General features: G+C 45.2%; 1 protein-coding gene across 5 annotated transcripts; it reads left to right on the top strand.

Annotated features, from left to right (window-relative positions):
• Positions 1-909: 909 nt before the first annotated feature.
• Positions 910-16862, top strand: ING4 (inhibitor of growth family member 4). Of its 5 annotated transcripts, XM_057404110.1 has the most exons (9): positions 1318-1415; positions 7168-7268; positions 13712-13783; positions 13986-14152; positions 14347-14461; positions 14787-14895; positions 15208-15355; positions 15758-15819; positions 15995-16862. In XM_057404110.1, the coding sequence occupies exons 2-9, from the start codon at positions 7229-7231 to the stop codon at positions 16032-16034; spliced, it is 753 nt and encodes a 250-aa protein (XP_057260093.1). In that variant the 5' UTR covers positions 1318-1415; positions 7168-7228; the 3' UTR covers positions 16035-16862. The 5 variants fall into 5 exon arrangements, with proteins under 5 accessions (XP_057260095.1, XP_057260094.1, XP_057260093.1 ...); XM_057404112.1 differs by lacking the exons at positions 1318-1415; positions 7168-7268 and adding an exon at positions 910-1053; XM_057404111.1 differs by lacking the exon at positions 7168-7268 and having other exon boundaries at positions 1317-1415.
• Positions 16863-18424: the final 1562 nt, after the last annotated feature.

Below are 18424 nucleotides of genomic sequence, written 5' to 3' on the forward strand. Positions count from 1 at the left end.
AAGGCAATTTATACAAGTAAAAACCAAGTGTGGTTTAACAATAATGTTCTGGTAACTGAAGCCAGCTGCTCCATACAGGAATCGAGATGAGTAAGAAATGTGTTTTGAGTCATTAAAAATATGTCATGTATAAATGGCTATAGGAATAGGCCTGGAAAACAGAATCTTCAGAACACAGGGGATCTCTAAATTAACCCAATAGTTTAACAGGTACATGGTTGGTAGTTCTAAGAGCTGTGATTAATTTTTATAAGAGCACCTCAGTCTTGCATTGCAGGCTGCTGGAGGACTTAATCACAGTATATCCATATAAGTAAGTGTTTTGGAAAACTTTTGGGAGGAAAGAAACAAGGCTGGTCACTTCTCCTCATGGCTGGAATCTAGCAGCACCCAGTCCTGAGCCGTGACTGCTGTTACACAGTCTGTTAGGGAAAACTGAAAGATGTAGGGGAGCGAGCAGGAGGAAAGTGGATGAAATGTAACATTTGCCAAAAATGCCCAGTGCCTCCTAAACTATATGGGATGCTGAATTAATGCTGACCTATTGAAACAACCATCCTGGATATTCCAGACCTGAAGGATCAAAAGAAGTCAGGTAATTTTGTCTGTGTTCCTTCATAAGGTGACCTCACCCTCCTTCCTGAAGAGACCTGGCAGACACCATACCCTGCATGTGCACTCAGTAGTAAAAGGCAGGCTGGGGAATGACTCCTGAACAGGAGGATCTCTGACCTAGAGGTGGCTCATGATGGATGGTCATGAAAGTGGGTCTGGCACGGAGGAGCAAAGAGCACGGAGCCACACGTTTAACTTCACTGTTTCGTCAGTTTGTCAGTTGTTAAGTTTGTGCCATAATCATTTTACAGCAAAGGCAGTCTCTGTAGCACAGCAGAAGGTTCTCGTGGCGAGTTACACGGTGAATGGAGACAAGAGTGCCGTAACAAACTAACAGCACTTCCTCCCCAGATTATCCGCCGGGAGTGCCCAGGAGACACCTCCGTAGCCTCCAAAAGACGAAGCCCGTTTCTTTTACTGCGGAGATGAAGGCAGCAGGTATTTACCTGCCCGCACCCCCGGGCCTGCTCCCCTGCCTCCCTGCAGCTGGGCCGCCCCTCCTAATCCTCCTGTCTGCAACCAGCAGCGGGGCGGCCCGGGTTGCTCCCGCAGCTCACCCCGCCTCCGTCACCGCCGGTGCTGCTGAAGCGGCGGCGGGCGGGCGGGCAGGACACACCGGCCGGGGGAAGGGGCAGCGCCGCAGGACCCGAAATGGCGGCGTCAGCGCACGGAAGCGCCCGGGCAGGCGGGCGGAAGCGGCGGCCGCAGCCGGGCACCCCGGCGTCCGGCTCCCGCCGGAAGCGCCCGTGTGTGCGGGCCCAAGATGGCGGCGGGGATGTACCTGGAGCACTACCTGGATAGTAAGAGCCGCCGGGGGCGGGGCCGGGGGCCGCTGCCGGGGCCGCCCTGGCACGAACGGACCGCGGCTCAGGGCGGGGCCCTGCGGGGTCCGATCTCTGCCCGGGGGCTGACCGCGCCCTCCCCTCCCCGGAGCGCCCGCGGCCTGCTCCGAGCCTCTCTGGCGGCAGGTAGCCTGGCGCGGCCGGCCCGTCATGGGGCCTTGCGGAGAGGCCCCGCCCGCCGCGTAGAGGAGACTCAGGGCCGTTTCGAAACGGCGGCGGCGGCGGCACGGACTGCCCCTCCGCCGTGGGGACGGGCTCGGCTGCGGCTCCGATGGTAGCCCAGCGCCGCTGACACCGGCGGCGAGCGTTTGGTTGTCCTCGGAGCAAGGAGCCCAGTGCTGCCTCAGCCGCCTCCTCTCGGGAGCCGCAGCCCGGCTGTCAGTGGCTTTCCCGAAATAAAGTGCCTGGCTGGTGAAATCCAGGCAAAGACAGCTTTCGTGTCTGTCGGGAGGTGGTTTAGCTCGCTTCCTGGGCTGTGGTTTTACACGTGCAGTCCTGTTTTGCTGGTCGAAGGAGAGCTCTCTAAACACTAAGGGAGTCTGTAGCGTTATTGGAGCCCTTCTTTGACGTCTTCCTGACATAAGGTGTTTAAACTTTGTCAGACTTTGGGGATAAGACTTTCGATGCCTGTTCTACCCCTGTGTTCTAAAAACAGCCGAGTAGGCTAATCACAGCAATTGTTTTTGAAGGAATGAACTAACGGTTTAAGATGTAGTAACCTGTGCTTTGAGGAATGCTCTTTTCACATTTTCCTTCTGATCTGCCCTCAGCACTAGAGATGGGGTATTGTGTTGATGGGGTGCAGTGGTTAAAGTGTGGTAGTTCTGGTAACGTGTTTTTATTCACCATACCTGGCTAACTTAAAGCTCTTGCTATCTATTTGTATATGCTTACAAGCACTGGAGCTTGGTTATTCAGTTATTTTGCTGCACTGGGTTTCCTCCAGCATAGAGGTGACACAGCGTTGATGTGGAGGCAAGGGGGTTCAGCCTTTGTGTCTGCAGTGCTCCTTTTGTCATTAGGAAAGGAAACCTCTTGAAGATTAAGTTAGAGAAGTTCAAGAATAATAATAAATTTCAGTGAAAGCTGAAAGAAGCTGGAAGTGAACAGGCAAGGATCTAGGAGCTGCTAGGAAGGAGGCTGCAAAAGCTACGAAGAAGAGGTGGATGAGAAGGCGGATTGTTAAGAGAGGAGCAAGGATGCTGTTCAAAAGCATACATTCATCTGTTGTTCTCATTCTGTTGTGGAAGAATGCAGTTGACTGAGGCTCCTCAGTAAAGATGGCCAAGAGTTGGGAGGATAGGGACTAGGCAGGAGGAGAAAGATACAGATGGATGAGAAGTAAGTGTGCGGGGAGGATGCAGGGGTTTACTATTGAGTGAGCACAAGTGTATTTGGAGTAAGAGCTGCGGTGAGAAGATAGAGGATTGAAAGACAGGGGTTTGCAGATGGTAGGCAGAAATGAGAAATATACAGCACTGAGTTTGGAGGGGTACAGTAGGTACCAAGTCAGAAAGGAAGTTGTAGAGGAGCTTGCTGGCTAGAGTGCTCCCACCAAAGTCAGACGTTTCTGGATTTTGTTGTCACTCTCAGCTACAAGTAGTGACCCCTGTGGAAACTGCTCTGTTCCCCTCTAGCAGAAGCATCCAGAGAAAATGTCAAATTTTCTCTCTCAGCTGAAACATGTGGTCCTGCAATTGAGCTAGAGATTCTTGCCCTGTTGAAGGGTGGATATTAATAAGGGGGTATGGACTGTCATTTTTAAGGTATCTTTCTTTTTCTTTTTTTTTTTTTTTTTAAGTAATGTGCACAATCTAAAAGTACTTCTTTGAGAAAAAAAAAAAGGTTTCTTTCAGAAAAACACATCATATGAATTGTAATACTTAGAATCAAAGAACATCTCAGTATGCAGTAAGTTAGTTTGATGATAGGCTTTCCTGGCACGGTTTTGTGATTTTTGGCTGTAGTTAATTTTCACAGTTCCAGTAATTAGTCATTGCACCTACAGAGTGTTTTACCTGCCATGTTGAAGTGTTCCGTTATTAAAAGTTTCTTCTCTGTGTAGATTGCAGTTGATGAAATCTGAACCTTCTTTCTGGTAACTTGGGGAGGTGGGGGAAAGAAAAGAGCTACTTGTAATAACATCTTTTTCAGGTTTCTAATAACCCGTGTTTTTCTTCTCCAAGCCTGCTCTAATCTTCTGACATCCTACTTGAAGTTCTGACTCTCTGAAAATGCATACAGCCCTTTAGTAACCAGTAGTAACCAGTCTTCTTCATGACACTAACTAAAGTCAGGTTATCATTCTTCTGTTGGGTATACCCTTATCTCTGTTGCGTATTGCATTTCAGCTGGAAGCTCAGATTCAGGTAACTATCTACCATGATACTGATATGATACAGTCTTTCTGTTTCTTAGAAATATGGTCCAGCATCCTTTATCCATCACTTGTATTCCTTGCTCCTAAATGTACTACCCTGTAAGACTTGATGGAAAGTATTTGCTTGCAGTCAGGCTGTCTCTTGCTGTCCCAGTGGTGTCTTCCTTCCATTGTCGTTCTTGCAGTCTGCAACTCGCTTCCAAGTGACTAACTCTTCTTTTGTTGGATCAAGAACTGCTTCTGTGTGATTTGCATGAGTGGTGCAGCCACTGCTGATAGTTCTCTATAATGCATTCCAAAGTCTTATGTAGCAGTCTGAAGTCTTTTTAATGTATCTTTTGTTTGTTTTCTTATTCTAGCTTGTTATGCATGATACTTCCTGATACTACATAGAGTATTTGATGCAAGCTGTAGTCTTATGACTTAAAAAAGTTATTTTCATTAATGAAATGTATACTCTTACTACAAAAGGTCCAGTCAGGCAAGTTTACCACTTAGTGTGTGTTGTTGCCCTTGTTTGATTCTTTGAGGTGATCTCAGATCAGCTCTTCCATTTCTTTTCATGCCTGTCTGACAGCATTCAGCCTCCCCCTCACTCATTCCTTCCCTTTGTTTTTTAAACATTATTTCAGTCTTTAAAAACATTCAGTTCGGTTTTAAAGCAGTTCACTGATGTTCAAAAAATTCCTGAAAATTGAAATAAACAAATAGACTAGAACCCTTGGTCAGCTCTTCTAAAAATGTCTAATATTTACATGTCCTTGGAATGGAATTCTTTTAGTATCATAGTGCTAATGCAGACACAGTTTTCAGTTGATTTTCTTTTTCCTCCCACAGAGATTCTCTTTCATATGGTTTACTGGCTGGATCTGCTCAGGGAATGAATGAGGAGTGTGTGATGAAAGAGGGCAGTTGTTTTGTAGGACCTCTTCATGTCCTTGAAGAAAGGAAGGTGTATAATGAATTAAGTGGAGATTGTAGGAAGAAAAAAAGGTGGTCTTATGCTTGAGGCAGTTGAATACCCCTCTGACAAAGTGAGTTTGGGTTTGTTTATTTGGGGGGGGGGTGTGTCACACTTTTTACAGGTTCTCCTGTAATGCTATGCTTCCCTCAAATTCTGAATGCAAATCTGTAGTCAGAGGAGCTGATGTGCCGAATGTTCATAGCTGCAACTGAAGTCTGCTCTGAGCAGATAATTCTGAAAAGTCAGGCTATGGAGCATTTTTAGACATTTCAAGAGGAATGTTTGTAATTAGCTGGTCTTCTTGGCTTTAATCTCTTTGCCTCAGTAAATCTCTTGACCTTCATTTTATTGGGAAGGGAAGCAGGCTGCTCCACAGCAGCTTGTGAAAAAGCAGTCTAATGTCACAATAATGAGCACCTTGAAAAGCTGATTACTAGGTCAATTTTCAGCTTGGCTTTTGGGCTGTGTATGTGTGACACTGTATTGAGCAGAGAGAATAAAATAAAACTTTGAATCACTGCTCAGTCACTAGGGAATGAGAAACGCCTTGTATGAAAATCTCATGTGGTTACGTACTTAAAAACTAAATGTCACAATGCACAAGCAGCCTGACAAAGCTCGGTATGCAGCCTCAGTTCATAAATTCTGAGCTCTCTCCTTTGGGCATCTAAAGTTCTTTTCCAGGAGATTTTTGTGGAATAGCCAAGTTATCAACAGTTCTCTTAGTAAAAGGTGTCTGGCATCTTCGTGGTTCTGGTACGTCTGTAGCTTTCATGTCCTTGCTGTAATTTGAAAACGGGTTTAGACCTAGGATTAAACATGCCCTTGCCTTTGCTCTAAGCTTTCAGTTGCAAAGCGTATCTGTCCTAAATGTGTTATGCTCCTAGCAGATGTTTTTGCAGCAGAAAAATATACACATTCCTTCTGTGCTGAACATCCTGATAGATGAACTCCACATCTTGTCCACTCTGATCACCTTCCTTCCTATCCTGGTGAAGCTCCCCCTTCAATGACTATACTGAGCCAAAGGATTTGGGAAGGGGAAGAAGAGGAATGTTTCTTTCCTCCTTCTTCCTGAGTGTTTTTCTTTGAGCAAGACTTTTTCCTCAGTTCTCTTCAGTGACTGAAGTTAAGCATGAAAAGATTTCCATCCCTTCAAATATTGTTCTCCTCCTGGTCTCTAAACCATTTTATGCCTGCTTCTGAGGGGAGAAAGTAAGATACTGAAGTGCTTTTCCTCATGCCAAGAAAGCAGCGCAGCTTTAGTAGGGGGAAAAACTGGGTGCAGAGAAGTTAGAGATGTAGAAAGGAGTGGAGGGAGAATAAGAAGGAAGGAAACAGTAGTTTGTGATGAGAAGCTTGAATGTGCCTGGAGACTCATTAATTTGTATTTGCTCAAACTTGAGTTACTGTGCTTTGCTCTCATACTGGGTTTAGAAATACTGTAATGGGGGCTTTGAGGGGGAGAAAGGAAGGGTGACTAATACAGATTTTCCAGATAATGAGTTTTCTTCATGTTTGGAATTTTTTAAAGGGTTGCAGAGCTTCTTTAGGCACTGTTGAAGTACACATATTAGGAAACAGTCCAAATAGTTTTCTGCAAATCTCTGTTCATATGTGAATGTGCCATGAGTGTAGGGATTGTCTTTACAGTCCACAGGACTGCTCTGCAGCCACATGTATTTTCTACCCTTGGTGCTTTCTAGGTTTATCCATCTAGTGGGTATTAGAATAAAGTAAGTATACTTAGTGACAACACACGTTTATTTTTTATGGCCTCAGAATGAAGGCACGGAGTTCTCCTCAACTGCCTGGTGTCTGAATTTATTACAAAGTGACATCTCCACTCACCTACCTATGTTCTGCTGCTGAGGACGTCTGCCCAGTTGCTCACATAGATGAGGTGGATGGAAAGGTCATGTTTGTGGGGTGCACTTTCTCCAACAGCACCTTCCCTGCTGGTTCAAGTTAACACTGTCCACAACATACGACCTGCCTGGACTGACGAGTTTGTTGCTTTATTTGCCTTGATAAATGGGGAGTACACATTGTGCCAGTTGGGAAATGTGTGCCAGACTGGAAGGAAGTTCAAATTTCCCTGTGGCTGCACTGCTCTGTTACTGAATAAATGTCAGCATAAGATGTTGGTAAAGAATGATAACAAAACAATAAAAAGTGTTTCCATCTTCCTCCACCCCAAACCTCTGAGCAACTAGATTCTGCCAACATTTGGTCTTAATTAGACCTAAATGGTTGGGAGAATAGTGAGCAGAGGGCTAGTAACCTTGGTGAGTTTAAGAAGTAGAAGGATGTCGCTGGCCTGTCTACTCAGATGGCTGCTTGATATTAATTCCATTGTCTTGGAGGCCACCAGTCAGGACCTGTTCCAGGAGCAGACACTAGGACATATCTGCCTCAGTGAAGAGGATGATGGAGACAGCAGACTTAGATGAGGAGTCCTCAGCTGGTAAGTTAACATGGTTCTGTGTAGTAATTTTCTTTTGGATTTTTTCCCTTTTTTTATACTGAGTAGGGAGGCATCAGGTTTCCTTTGCTCCTTCTACTTGTGTATGTCAATAGGCACATAGTGTTACAGCAGTCCAGGGCTTGTCAATACTAGGAAACTTCTGTCAGCATAAGCACAGAGCAACAGAAGCAGCATATGCCCTCTTGAAAGTCATCTTCTTTCTCCTACAACTGACATGGGAATGTCTTTTCATTCCTTGATAACGTTAGTTAACCCTGTAAAATAGGATTATTCTTTTGGAATAGCTGCATCTGTCTGGATTTTCCTCTGTAGAGCCTCATCAAATGAGGGTATGATGTGTATTGTCATCTTAATACAAGATGAGAGGGCATGGGTGTGATGTCAGGACTTGCTGTAGGCTAGCCCGCCATTCGTTCCCAGTCCTGGCTGCATTCCAAATTCCACAGCAGTTCTTTTATCCCTTGCTTTGCCTCCTGTCATTACTCTCATCCCCTCCACAGCGTAGCATGCAGCCATGCCTTCCTGTTCATGCCTCTATGGTTTCTCACACCATACCGCAGATATGCAAATGTCTTGTTTTAGCGTAGTGAAAGATGCCTTTCACCTTCTTGAGGCTTTGGATTAGTTGCATGTGTGATGCAGCATACATGATCTGTAGAAAATTACAATTCTCTCATGCAGGGGAGAGAATTTGGTGATTCATAGCATGGCATAGCCCACGCTAAGCGAATACAGTTATTATTGTTAATGACCAGCTCATTCAGAATTGGTTTTGTTGTTAACCAGTGCTTTTATCAGAGTTGATACAAGATGGCTTTACACGACAAAGCATACTGCATTTCCTCTGCATTTTTTCACTTGCCCAACAGCAAATCTGATGTGACCATTTTGGCAAACAGCCCTGTGATCTCTTTGGTGGTGGTCCCTGCCGTTGGAGGTCTGTGACAGGCTGGGAATGCCTGGGGTGGTGCAAGTCTCATTTGACATGTCAGTCTTCCAAGGCCTCCAAGCTGCTGAAATCAAAGGTTGATCTTTAACACAGCAAGAAAGATCCCTTTTGTGAGACTTAACAACATTGCCTACTGTTTTGGCTTTGGATACTGTAGCATTAAACTAATATAATAATAAGACGACAAAAGAAGCCCTCCCTCCTCAAGAAAAGGGTCTCTAAAAGGAGTATTAGGTTTCTGTGGCTGGTACGTTGACTGTCCTTGCTGACTGATACGTGTTTCTTTGGACAGATCCTGAAGGAGATACACCTTATGGACTAGTGTGTAGTGCACTGGCCCAGAACTCAGGGTATATGACATAGCCACAGAATTCCTGGGTGTCTGTGGCTAAATCAGTCTACCATGCACCTCAGTACCCTGCTTGTAAAAACGAGGGTAGTAGTATCCCTTACAAAGGTGTTGTGAGAATAATGTTATAGGTTAGGACAGATATATTGCAGTAGGGCTGAGCCATATGTGAATAGAGAGAAAGGTATATATTAGTGCATAAGAAGATAATTATTTTAGGACATAGGACAGAGTAGAAGCAGCAGTTTAAAAGGGTTATAGCCTCTAAAAGGAGGGATAGAGTAGTATAAAGCCATCCTGCCCCTAACGGGGAAACAAGGAAGCTCCTGAAGGTTGCTGTAAGCCGGTTGTCCCGCAGCATACTTTAGATGCTACGAAATTAGAAGTATGGAATACCATCATGTGTGCTTCCAGTGTTAGATCCCAGGCAGTTCCTTGTCTCGGGGGCTGAAGAACATTGTGGAGGTCCCTGACACAAGCAGGATTTTTTTAATTGCCTTTAGCATTGGGTGTTTAAAGTGTTTGCTGAAATCTGCACTGTTGAACAAAGCAGCCTCGGCTGTATTTCAGAATGTATTTTCATGCTTTTTAATAAATCTCAACATGCATCTGAACACGGTTGGTGAACAGATGTCTCGGGAAAGGCACTGTGTGTTTGGATAGTCCTTGGTGTAATGGATCTCTCTAGGAATTTGGACATTGTCATGGTACAAACCTGCTGTCCAGCAGAGGTAACAGCCGTGCTGCGGAGGGCTGAAGCGCAGTGGAAGTTACCAGGTTGGGTGGGTTTGCTTTCTGTGTTGTGTGTGTCAGAGTTGACATCAGAGTTAAGGAGCTGAAGTTTAAGTATCAGTTGCCTACACCTGACACCCCACATATGTTTCTATAAAGAAATAGATAAAATGATAATAATTGGAGGGGAGGGAGGGTGGTGATGGATGCTGACTTTTGGAGAGGGAGAACATGTGGTTCTTAAGGGACGAGGCAGCGTGGTTATGGATGCCTGCAGAGGAAGGAGTGAGGGAAGGAGTGATAAGGAAAGAAAAGAATAAAATAGTTAAAAAAAGAAAGGGAGTAGTGAAGGGTTAAGAATTCAGGAAAGATGAAGGTAGGTAGAGAGACTTTGGCTTGTGTCAAAACAGGGTAAGAAAAGGAAGAAGTGGGAAGGACCTCAGTGAGAGACCTGCGCTGATGATTTTCAGCCTAATCGTGCTGTGGGAGGGATGAGTGGGGCACAGTGGGGCTGTACGTGGCTGTGTGGACCTGTACACATGGACACAGTTGCACTGATGCCAGCCCATGCTTTGGGCCAAGCTGCTAGCCCCTTTCTTCACTGTACATCTTCACCATCCTCCTCTTCCTCTCCTGCTTCCATTTAATGTAAAAAGAGGCCCTCGATTTTCTTTAATTTTCTGTGGGGTTGTTGCCTGTCTGGCACAGAGTGACTGCTGCCTGCTCTAGTGATCAAGGAGGCCTCAAGGGTGGTTCTCCTCTACTGTGTTCCATTTCAGAATGTGAGAATTATTTGTGTATTTTATGATAGATAGTATTTAGTCATTAAAAGTTCAGGTGCATCTTACAATAAGAGCACATTAATTGTAAAAGAAGAGGAGGAAGCAAAATTCCATGAGTAACAGGAATGTTTTGAAAAAGACTGAGGAAAGTGTTGCACTGGTAGGAATGAGGAAATGACAACGTAACTCTTAGGTTTGTTTTGGTTTCTTTTTAATGGGACTGTGAGGGTGGTGATGTCCAATCACTACCACAGCACAAGCCAGGCAATTCCAGCAAGTGTTCTCACTACTGTAATAGAATCCTGTGATGCAGAGCATCACTTCTGTGTAAGGGTATGTAAGGGCTTTTGAGTTAAGCTGCAGATAGCAGAAAACTTTCCCATAGTTAGACAAAACTATATACGATACAAATAGTTTGTTGCTCAGTTAAAACTTGCTTAGCTGCAGCTTTATCTTGCTGTGCTTTTTGTTCTCGCCACACTCTCCAGATCATAATTTGTAGTTGTGCACTCGGCTTCCTCCCTCTTTCAGTTGAATAGATAAAGTGTCTTTATACCAGTTCTGATTGTAAAGTCACTGTACTGTCACTTGTTTCATTTTCTCCCAGTTTACTGATGAAGCAATTACAGAACATTGGTCCAATAATAGAGTTGCAGGTGGAACATTTTGCTGCAGTTTTAGGAAATCATTTTGCTGGGTTTAGCAGAGAAGGAATTCAAATGACAGGCGTTTGTCTCATCAGTCCCTGTGGAAACCTTGCCCAACAAATGAGCCTCTGGAAGATCAGTGCTCATGCATGTTTGACTGTGTCTGTGTTCAGTGTCTGCTAGGCCAGAGACTGAGCTGGGTGAAGCCTCTCTGGCGCTGCCAAGAGCCACTGGGAGCAGGGGGCTCTGCATGTGGTAACCAGGTAACCAGGCTGGAGACACTGAGATAGGTGGCAAGTGCTCTGAAGGATCGATGACATGGGCTGAAAAGATGAGACTAGGCATGTAGAGGCAAAGGGAAGACAGAGGCTTCCCAGATGAGGGCATGATGTGCTGATGGCAGATTGTTTACACTAATAGCTGGAAAAGCTAGAGCATAGAATCATAGAATGGTTAGGGTTGGAAAGGACCTTAAGATCATCCAACCTCCCTGGTCCCTTTCAGGTTGCTGGTACAGAAGCAAAGTCCTACCTGTGTTTGTGCTGTGAAAAGATCACTGTTAAACGTGGCCATAACCTTACGTAGGGTAGTTCTGCTCAGACAATAGCATCCTACTGGTTTTTGTGCCAGCTTGGGTGTTCACTGTTTAAAGGTTTCTATCCTGGCTGAGGGAAAACTGACTACACCCAGTAGAATTTGTGCTTTTACTGATTTTCCTTTTTAGAAGAGAAAAAAAAATTACATTAATCCTTTTCTAAAACTACAAAGTGAAGAATTTAGAAGTTGAGATCTTCCAGGATTGCTAAACTCAGTGTAAACTTGACATATTGTGTACAGTCCAAGAACAGAAACTGTTTTTCTCTAGAGAATACCTGTCTTGTCTTCTGCTTTGAGAGGAATGGAAAGTAGTATGCTGCAGTATGATCCATGTTTTATTTGCTGTATACACTGAGAGGTTTGGAGTTAACCAGACTGGGGATTGCAGGAAAGGAAAAGGCATGGTCTTGAGATTCCCAAAGTGGATTTCATCCTTGCCATAAGTTCCATTTGTAAGCAATGATAATCTTCAGCACTCTGTCCCTGTTGTCTTCTGAGATGTGTTTTTGAGCCATAGGGATGTGATCTGGTAGTCAGCTGCTTGCACCTTGTGTGAAGTCTGTCATGGACAAACGTGGAAGTATCATATTTGGGAATGCACAGCCTTCAGTTTGCCACTTCCTCGGTTTTTGATTTTGCTCTGTTAACTGTCCTTGAATGTAGGGGCCGATGTGTATGTGCTGTGTGATTGTGTGCTTGAGGACACCTGCTGTCTGAGCATTGCTAAGATCTTTACATTAGAAATGGCAACAGAACTCTGTTGAAGTAATAGCTTTGCTACTTAGAAGGATTCTGTATGTAATTTCATATGCTCCGTTTGTGCAAAAAAGAAGTTAAAGGACCAGCTTCTGAGCAGAGTGAGGCCCACAGCTGGGTTTACCTCATGGGCATGTGTAGTACTTGTTTCAACCTGCCACTTGCATACAGACCTTTCAGGGAAGTGCCTCTGCTGTAAAAACATGTGGCAGGGACAGTAGAGACTGCTGCTGGGAATGATGTATGAGATGGTTTTGATGCTGGGTAGACACACTGTTGTTCACACTCCCTATATATTGGTGTGTGGGTTCAGGAAGAAGACATGCTTATGTTTCTGAAGAGCTTTTTCCCCAACCTTTCTCTATTTTATTAATTTTTTTTAATTAGGTATAAAGGTAACAATAATCAAGCTTGGACTTGAGGTCAGTGCAGTGACACCAGATCTTGCTTTAATTAGGCATGGAAAAATGAGAATTGTTTTCGTCAGCTTTGTCAGTTGAGCATCAGGTGATGCCTAGGGCATGAGTAGCATAGTACACTGAAAATTAGCTATCAACTTCACATTGCTCATCCTGAGCCCTACGAACATTTATTATTCACAATGTATAGCATCCTTACAGGTGTTGGACAGACCACACTGAGATTACAGTGCAGAAGGAAAAACAAAGAACATGTGACACAGGGTTAAGACTGCTGTTCACCGCTCCTTGTCCTGTCCCAGATTTGTTCTTTGGCTTTTCACAGTGTCTCCTGTCCCCTATATGTAAAATGGATGCGCTAAAATAGACTCACTTTTCAGTGAATTAGCATTCAGTCAACTTCAATTTGTACATCCCTGTATAGAAATAACTAAATGGCATTATTTACCAGCTACTGTACTATTTTTTCCATTATTGAATGGAGCTCGAATGGATATATTGGGCTTTTTCAGCCTGGAGAAGAGAAGGCTCTGGGTAGATCTTAGATCAGCTCCCAGTGCCTAAAGGGGCTACAGGAAACCTGGAGAGGGGGTTTGGACAAGGGCCCTCAGGTACAGGACAAGGGGAATGGCTTTAACCTGACAGAGGGGAGATTTAGGTGAGCTCTTAGGCTCAACCTCCTCCCTGTGAGGTTGCTGAGGCGCTGGCACAGGGTGCCCAGAGAAGCTGTGGCTGCCCCATGCCTGGCAGTGTCCAAGGCCAGGCTGGACGGGGCATGGAGCAACCTGGTCTAGTGGAAGGTACCCCTGCCCGTGGCAGGGGATTGGAATTGGATGAGCTTTAAGGTCCCTTACAACCCAAACCAGTCTGGGATTCTATGATTCTATATTATAATGACTGACTTTACAAATTCTGGTTTTCTGCTTTCCTAATGTAGGCCTTTATGCTCGACAGCAGTTTTCTGTTATCTAATATTTATTGTAGAACTATGCTCCTGGATTAAATATATCATGTTTTTATAATCTGTCTCCTTTAGAGTTGACAACAAAGGGAACCACACTAATGTGCACCAGGAAAGGGTGTTGGGAATCACTGGAGTAGTGTATGTGTTGTTATGTCAGTTAGCTTTGTTCCTGCATTCGCATCATGGACAGGAACCTGACTTCTCCGTGTATCCTCCTTTCCCTGCAGGTATTGAGAACCTGCCATTTGAATTGCAGAGAAACTTCCAGCTCATGCGAGACCTGGATCAGAGGACGGAAGGTGAGGCTTAAAGATGGTTTTGTTGGTGAGACAGGAAGGATGCAGGTTGGCCAGTTTTTCCTTTCTTTGCCTTGATCAGTGAAGGTCTCAGGGCAGGGGAGGAAGCCTACAGCTGCTCTGATCCTTCAGCCTCTCTTAATGGAGGGCTGTAGTGTGTGGGCATATGTGTGTACTTACGTATTTAATGGTGAACTTGTTTCAGACCTCAAGTCGGAGATCGATAAGTTGGCCACAGAGTATATCAGCAATGCACGGACTTTGTCTTCGGAGGAAAAACTGGGGCTTCTCAAGCAAATCCAGGAGGCCTATGGGAAATGCAAGGAATTTGGGGACGACAAGGTTCAGCTGGCTATGCAGACCTATGAGATGGTATGGAGGGGAGTGTCTGGTGTTTACCACGTGAAAGGCTGTGCTAAAGACCCCAGTCTTGGAAGGCCCTGATGTCTTTTTTAGGCCCTACCCACTCTTGCTTCTCAGCTCTTTAGTGCAAGCCCCATGCCCTCTCCTCTTTGCCCTCCTGGGCTGTGTTCTGTGGTAACTTGTCATCACTCTCATCTTCGCAGGTTGATAAGCACATCCGTCGGCTGGACACAGACCTCGCTCGCTTCGAAGCAGACCTGAAGGAGAAGCAGATAGAGTCGAGTGACTATGACAGTTCTTCCAGCAAGGGCAAGAAGAGTGAGTACCACCACTGGGCTGCAGATTGATACAGGAGGCAGCCAAGTGACTATGGAAGTGGTGGGGATGAAGGCAGGCACTGGAGTGGTACAGATCAAAGACTGTTACGCTGGAATCTGAAGGACAGGTAAAAAGATGGTGACTTGGGCTCTTCTTGTGTGTGAGCATATTCAAGGCTGCTAGATAAAATTAAGATGGGGTGCATGGCCCAAAGCCAATACACGCTCTGAAGTGGGAGTGTATTTTAGTGATGGAGAGGTTGTTACTATCAGGTAGTCTATTTTGGTAGAGTGGTAGATGAACCACGTTTGTTTCTTCTTACCAGAGGGCCGAGCCCAAAAAGAGAAGAAAGCTGCCCGTGCTCGCTCTAAAGGAAAAAACTCTGATGAGGAAGCACCAAAAGCTACCCAAAAGAAACTGAAGCTTGTCCGCACGTAAGTGTTTTAAGAGGTTTGTGGGAATGAGGGGCAGCACTACAGATCAGACCAAGAAGGCCTAGCCAACCTCCCTGCAAAGGATCTGGCACATACCCAGACTAGACAGTGTGTCCCCTCTCTGTTTTTTGGGAAGGAGGATGAAGGAGACCTTTTAATTCTTTCAGGGGAGTGTGGCATGAAGGGGAAGGCAGATCACTTCAGTGAACTTGGGTGTATGAACCATCTCTAGCAAACAAGGGCATTGTCTTGGGAGAAGTGAAGGGACACAAAGCCAGTTATTTTGCTGACCTACTTTGTTCCTGTCTGCAGTAGCACAGAGTATGGGATGCCTTCAGTCACCTTTGGAAATGTGCACCCTTCGGATGTATTGGATATGCCAGTCGATCCCAATGAGCCTACTTACTGCCTCTGCCACCAGGTTTCCTATGGGGAGATGATTGGCTGCGACAACCCAGATGTAAGAGCCTGCTCTTGGTGTAAATGGAGGAGAAGGAAGTGGAGAGAGTCTTGCATGGAAAGTCTTGTCCTGCTTGGGCAGGGCATGATACAGCAAGCAGTGACAAAAAGAGGGCTTACCTCAGGTGGTGTGGAAGGGTGGAGGGGTGGTTTACCAGGACTTGTTAAGTGCCTCTTCAAGTTTTCCTTGAAACGATGGGTTGTTTTCTTGCCCCCACACTTAGAAAGAGAAAAGGGGAGTTCTTGCTAACAATGTATAGGTTGGGTTTGAGTCTTCATTCCCTGATCACTGCTAGGGATTTAGGAGTCTGTGATCTAATGTTGGGAAATTGTTGTAGCCCAGAAGCAATGATTTCAAAAGAAAATGGCTTTTTGACTGACTGACTGCTCTCTATCCCAACAGTGTTCCATTGAATGGTTTCATTTTGCCTGTGTGGGTCTGACAACAAAACCAAGAGGAAAATGGTGAGTGAGCAAGCAATATGGAGAGAGAGCACATTGGTCTTTGGGAAGGGGAGGTCCTGAGTGGCAGAAGGGGGAGGCTTTGTCAGGGACCTTGGGAAAGGTCCTTTGGGACTGTATGTTCGAGGTTCATGTCATACCCTAAAAGCCTAAAGGCTTTTGCTTCCCTTTCTGTCAGGTTCTGCCCTCGCTGTTCCCAGGAGAGGAAGAAGAAGTAAAATCCCATGAGCCCTAAGTCCTGCTGCAGGAGCTTTCTTCCCCCTGTCAGGGCCTCGTCCCAGCTCCCCCAGCCCTTGAGGCCTTGGCTGGGGGGAGTCTTGCCCTGTTTGTGGTTTGGGCCCTCCCTGGAATGGTGTGTACCCTCACGGTGGCTTCTGTGTTCTGTATCCCTGGGTGCTTCCGAATCCCTAAGAAAGGCCCTCTCTGTGTACTATTCCAAACAGGTCTCTGAGCCTCAAAGGGAATGAATGAGGGCACCAGGGTAGCCACCAGATTCCCAGGGATTCAGGTAGCCCCTGATTTTCCTTCGCTTTCCTTCAGCCTCCTCAGAGTTCATTGCCTACTCTCTGCTTAGAGAACAAGGCTATGGGATGGGGGAAGGAAAGGAGGTAAGTCTTCAGCATTTTAGGTCTTTGATTTTCCTGGATTTTTTTCAGGAGAGAGGGAGTAACCAGGCCACTTCTTAATCTAGTGGGCTGGTTGAGAGACTGCAAACCTAATGTACTCCCTATCTTTAATCATTCCACTACTGGTATTGAGCAGCCTCTTTTGTTGGGGAGAGCAGGAGGAAGAGAGAGTGTTTAGAACTAGCTTTGTCTCTCTTATTCCTGGGGTAAAACCTGCGGGTCTGGGAAACACATAGTGTGAAGGAGGAAGAATTTCTGACCACACAGGGAGAAACGGCTTAATCTAGCCTGTCTTCCATCTCCAAAATTCTGCCTTCCTTATTGTGCAGTGGTGCTTCTCCATTATGTTGATGATGGGAAGTTTGGGGATTCAGATCCCACTTGTATAATGCAGAGTTAAATAAAGTTCATTGAAACAAATACTCCTGTTTACCTTGCTGTCACCTCCAAAATAAACTGCAGCAATTAGTCTCTTCAGTTATTCCTTCTCTCGCAGCTCTGCTTTTATTCGAAATTATGAATGTGATAACAGCTTTTTCATATAATAATCCTGCAGTGTTAATAAGTGACATTCTGCCTAAGTCAGGCTTGGAAATGTCCTAATGTACTTGGAAAAGGTTACTAAGCTTTCTAGTGGCTGTGAAAAATATCTGCCTGTTCAGTCATGCCCTCACATAAGGGTAGACATTTATTCCAATTTCTGTTGGTGTTTACTTCATCAGTTGTCTTCTCTTAATTGAGGAGAGGTGGAGCTTATAGAAGGCCAACCCTCACTGTGGCTGTTGGGCAGTACAGCTGAGAAAACAAGCCAGCAGGACAAACCACGCACATCCAGGAATGTGGATAGGTTTTTCAGATATCCTGATAACTTCCACCTTGGATCACCTTGGTGCCAGAACCTCCATCTGCTGTTACCAAGATAATGTAAGGCTCCAAAACAGTTAGTGAAGATGAGTCTCTCTTTGTAGGGTCTGGTGACTGTGAGGAGATGACCCAGACTGAAGCTCCCCCTTTCCCATTGTGTTGGCATGGCCTGGAGATTGATGAGCTTGAATCTCTCCTTCCTGCTTGTTTCTGCTGTTCAGGAGGGTTTAAGCTTTCCACCTGAAACATGAAGGGTTTTCCTCATAGCTAACTTGTATGAGGACTAATGGAGCATTTTTGTTCTTGCAGTCATGAAGCCGAAGTTGTTCTAGGGGTTCATTACTAAGAGCAGTCAGAGGACTGTGTAGGTAAAGAGCAATTGCTACTCTTACCTTGTACAGCAAGCTTTGTATGCCCAAGCCTTCAGCTCAGAAGTTGGTGTTGAGTCCTCCGTTCAAGTGAGTTAGCATTCAGGCAGTCTTTGCTTTTATGTCGAGGAGAGGTGCTCCGCTTCCCATTTTGCACAGAAGTAAAATAGAAGTAAGTTCTTACCCAGGCTACAGCTCACACAGTCTGTGGTGCTACAGTCTGGATCCCAGTCCCCAGATTGTTTTAGACCATTTTTCTGGGGCTTCCTTCCTTCCTGAAACAGACAGGAAGTATATTCTGGGAGACGTTGGGTGTGTGTCTAGTGCAGTCTTTGTAACAGGAGGCACTGTGCCATCTTAAAATAGGTGAGAAGGCTGTGGGTGCTCGACTAACAGCCGTTCTACCATTGCATCCTGCCTCTGTCCAACAAAGGGGTGCTTCAGCCAGCAGCATTCAGAGCACATTTACTGCAGCTGAGGGAATGCTCTGACATAGGAAGAGGAAACTTGGACTAAAAATTGAGACTTTTTAAATGGCTGACAAGTATATATGCAAAAGAAAGGATGTTGAAAGCTAACCTTGGAAGAGAGGGGATAACAGCAGTAACTGTGCAATCTTTAATCACCAAAGGAAGAAAATAAAAGAATCAGAAGTCAGAAATGACGAAGTATAAAAATGAAGCCATTGGGAACAAAGCCTGTAAGCGACAAGGCTACAAACATCAGCAGCTTTTTTTAGAATGCCTTTTA

The sequence above is a fragment of the Pezoporus wallicus genome, unplaced genomic scaffold (assembly GCF_028554395.1).
Source record: "Pezoporus wallicus isolate ANWC-B61680 ecotype Strahan unplaced genomic scaffold, APGP_CSIRO_Pwel_v1 contig_6598, whole genome shotgun sequence".
Classification (NCBI taxonomy): Eukaryota; Metazoa; Chordata; class Aves; order Psittaciformes; family Psittacidae; genus Pezoporus; species Pezoporus wallicus.

Coding starts and splice junctions, on each gene's coding strand:
- ING4 (XM_057404108.1), top strand. CDS start 9,292: ATGGTACAAACCTGCTGTCCAGCAGAGGTAACAGCCGTGCTGCGGAGG. Junction 14,462..14,786: donor TTCCAGCAAGGGCAAGAAGA/GTGAGTACCACC, acceptor TCTTCTTACCAG/AGGGCCGAGCCCAAAAAGAG. Junction 15,820..15,994: donor ACAAAACCAAGAGGAAAATG/GTGAGTGAGCAA, acceptor CCTTTCTGTCAG/GTTCTGCCCTCGCTGTTCCC.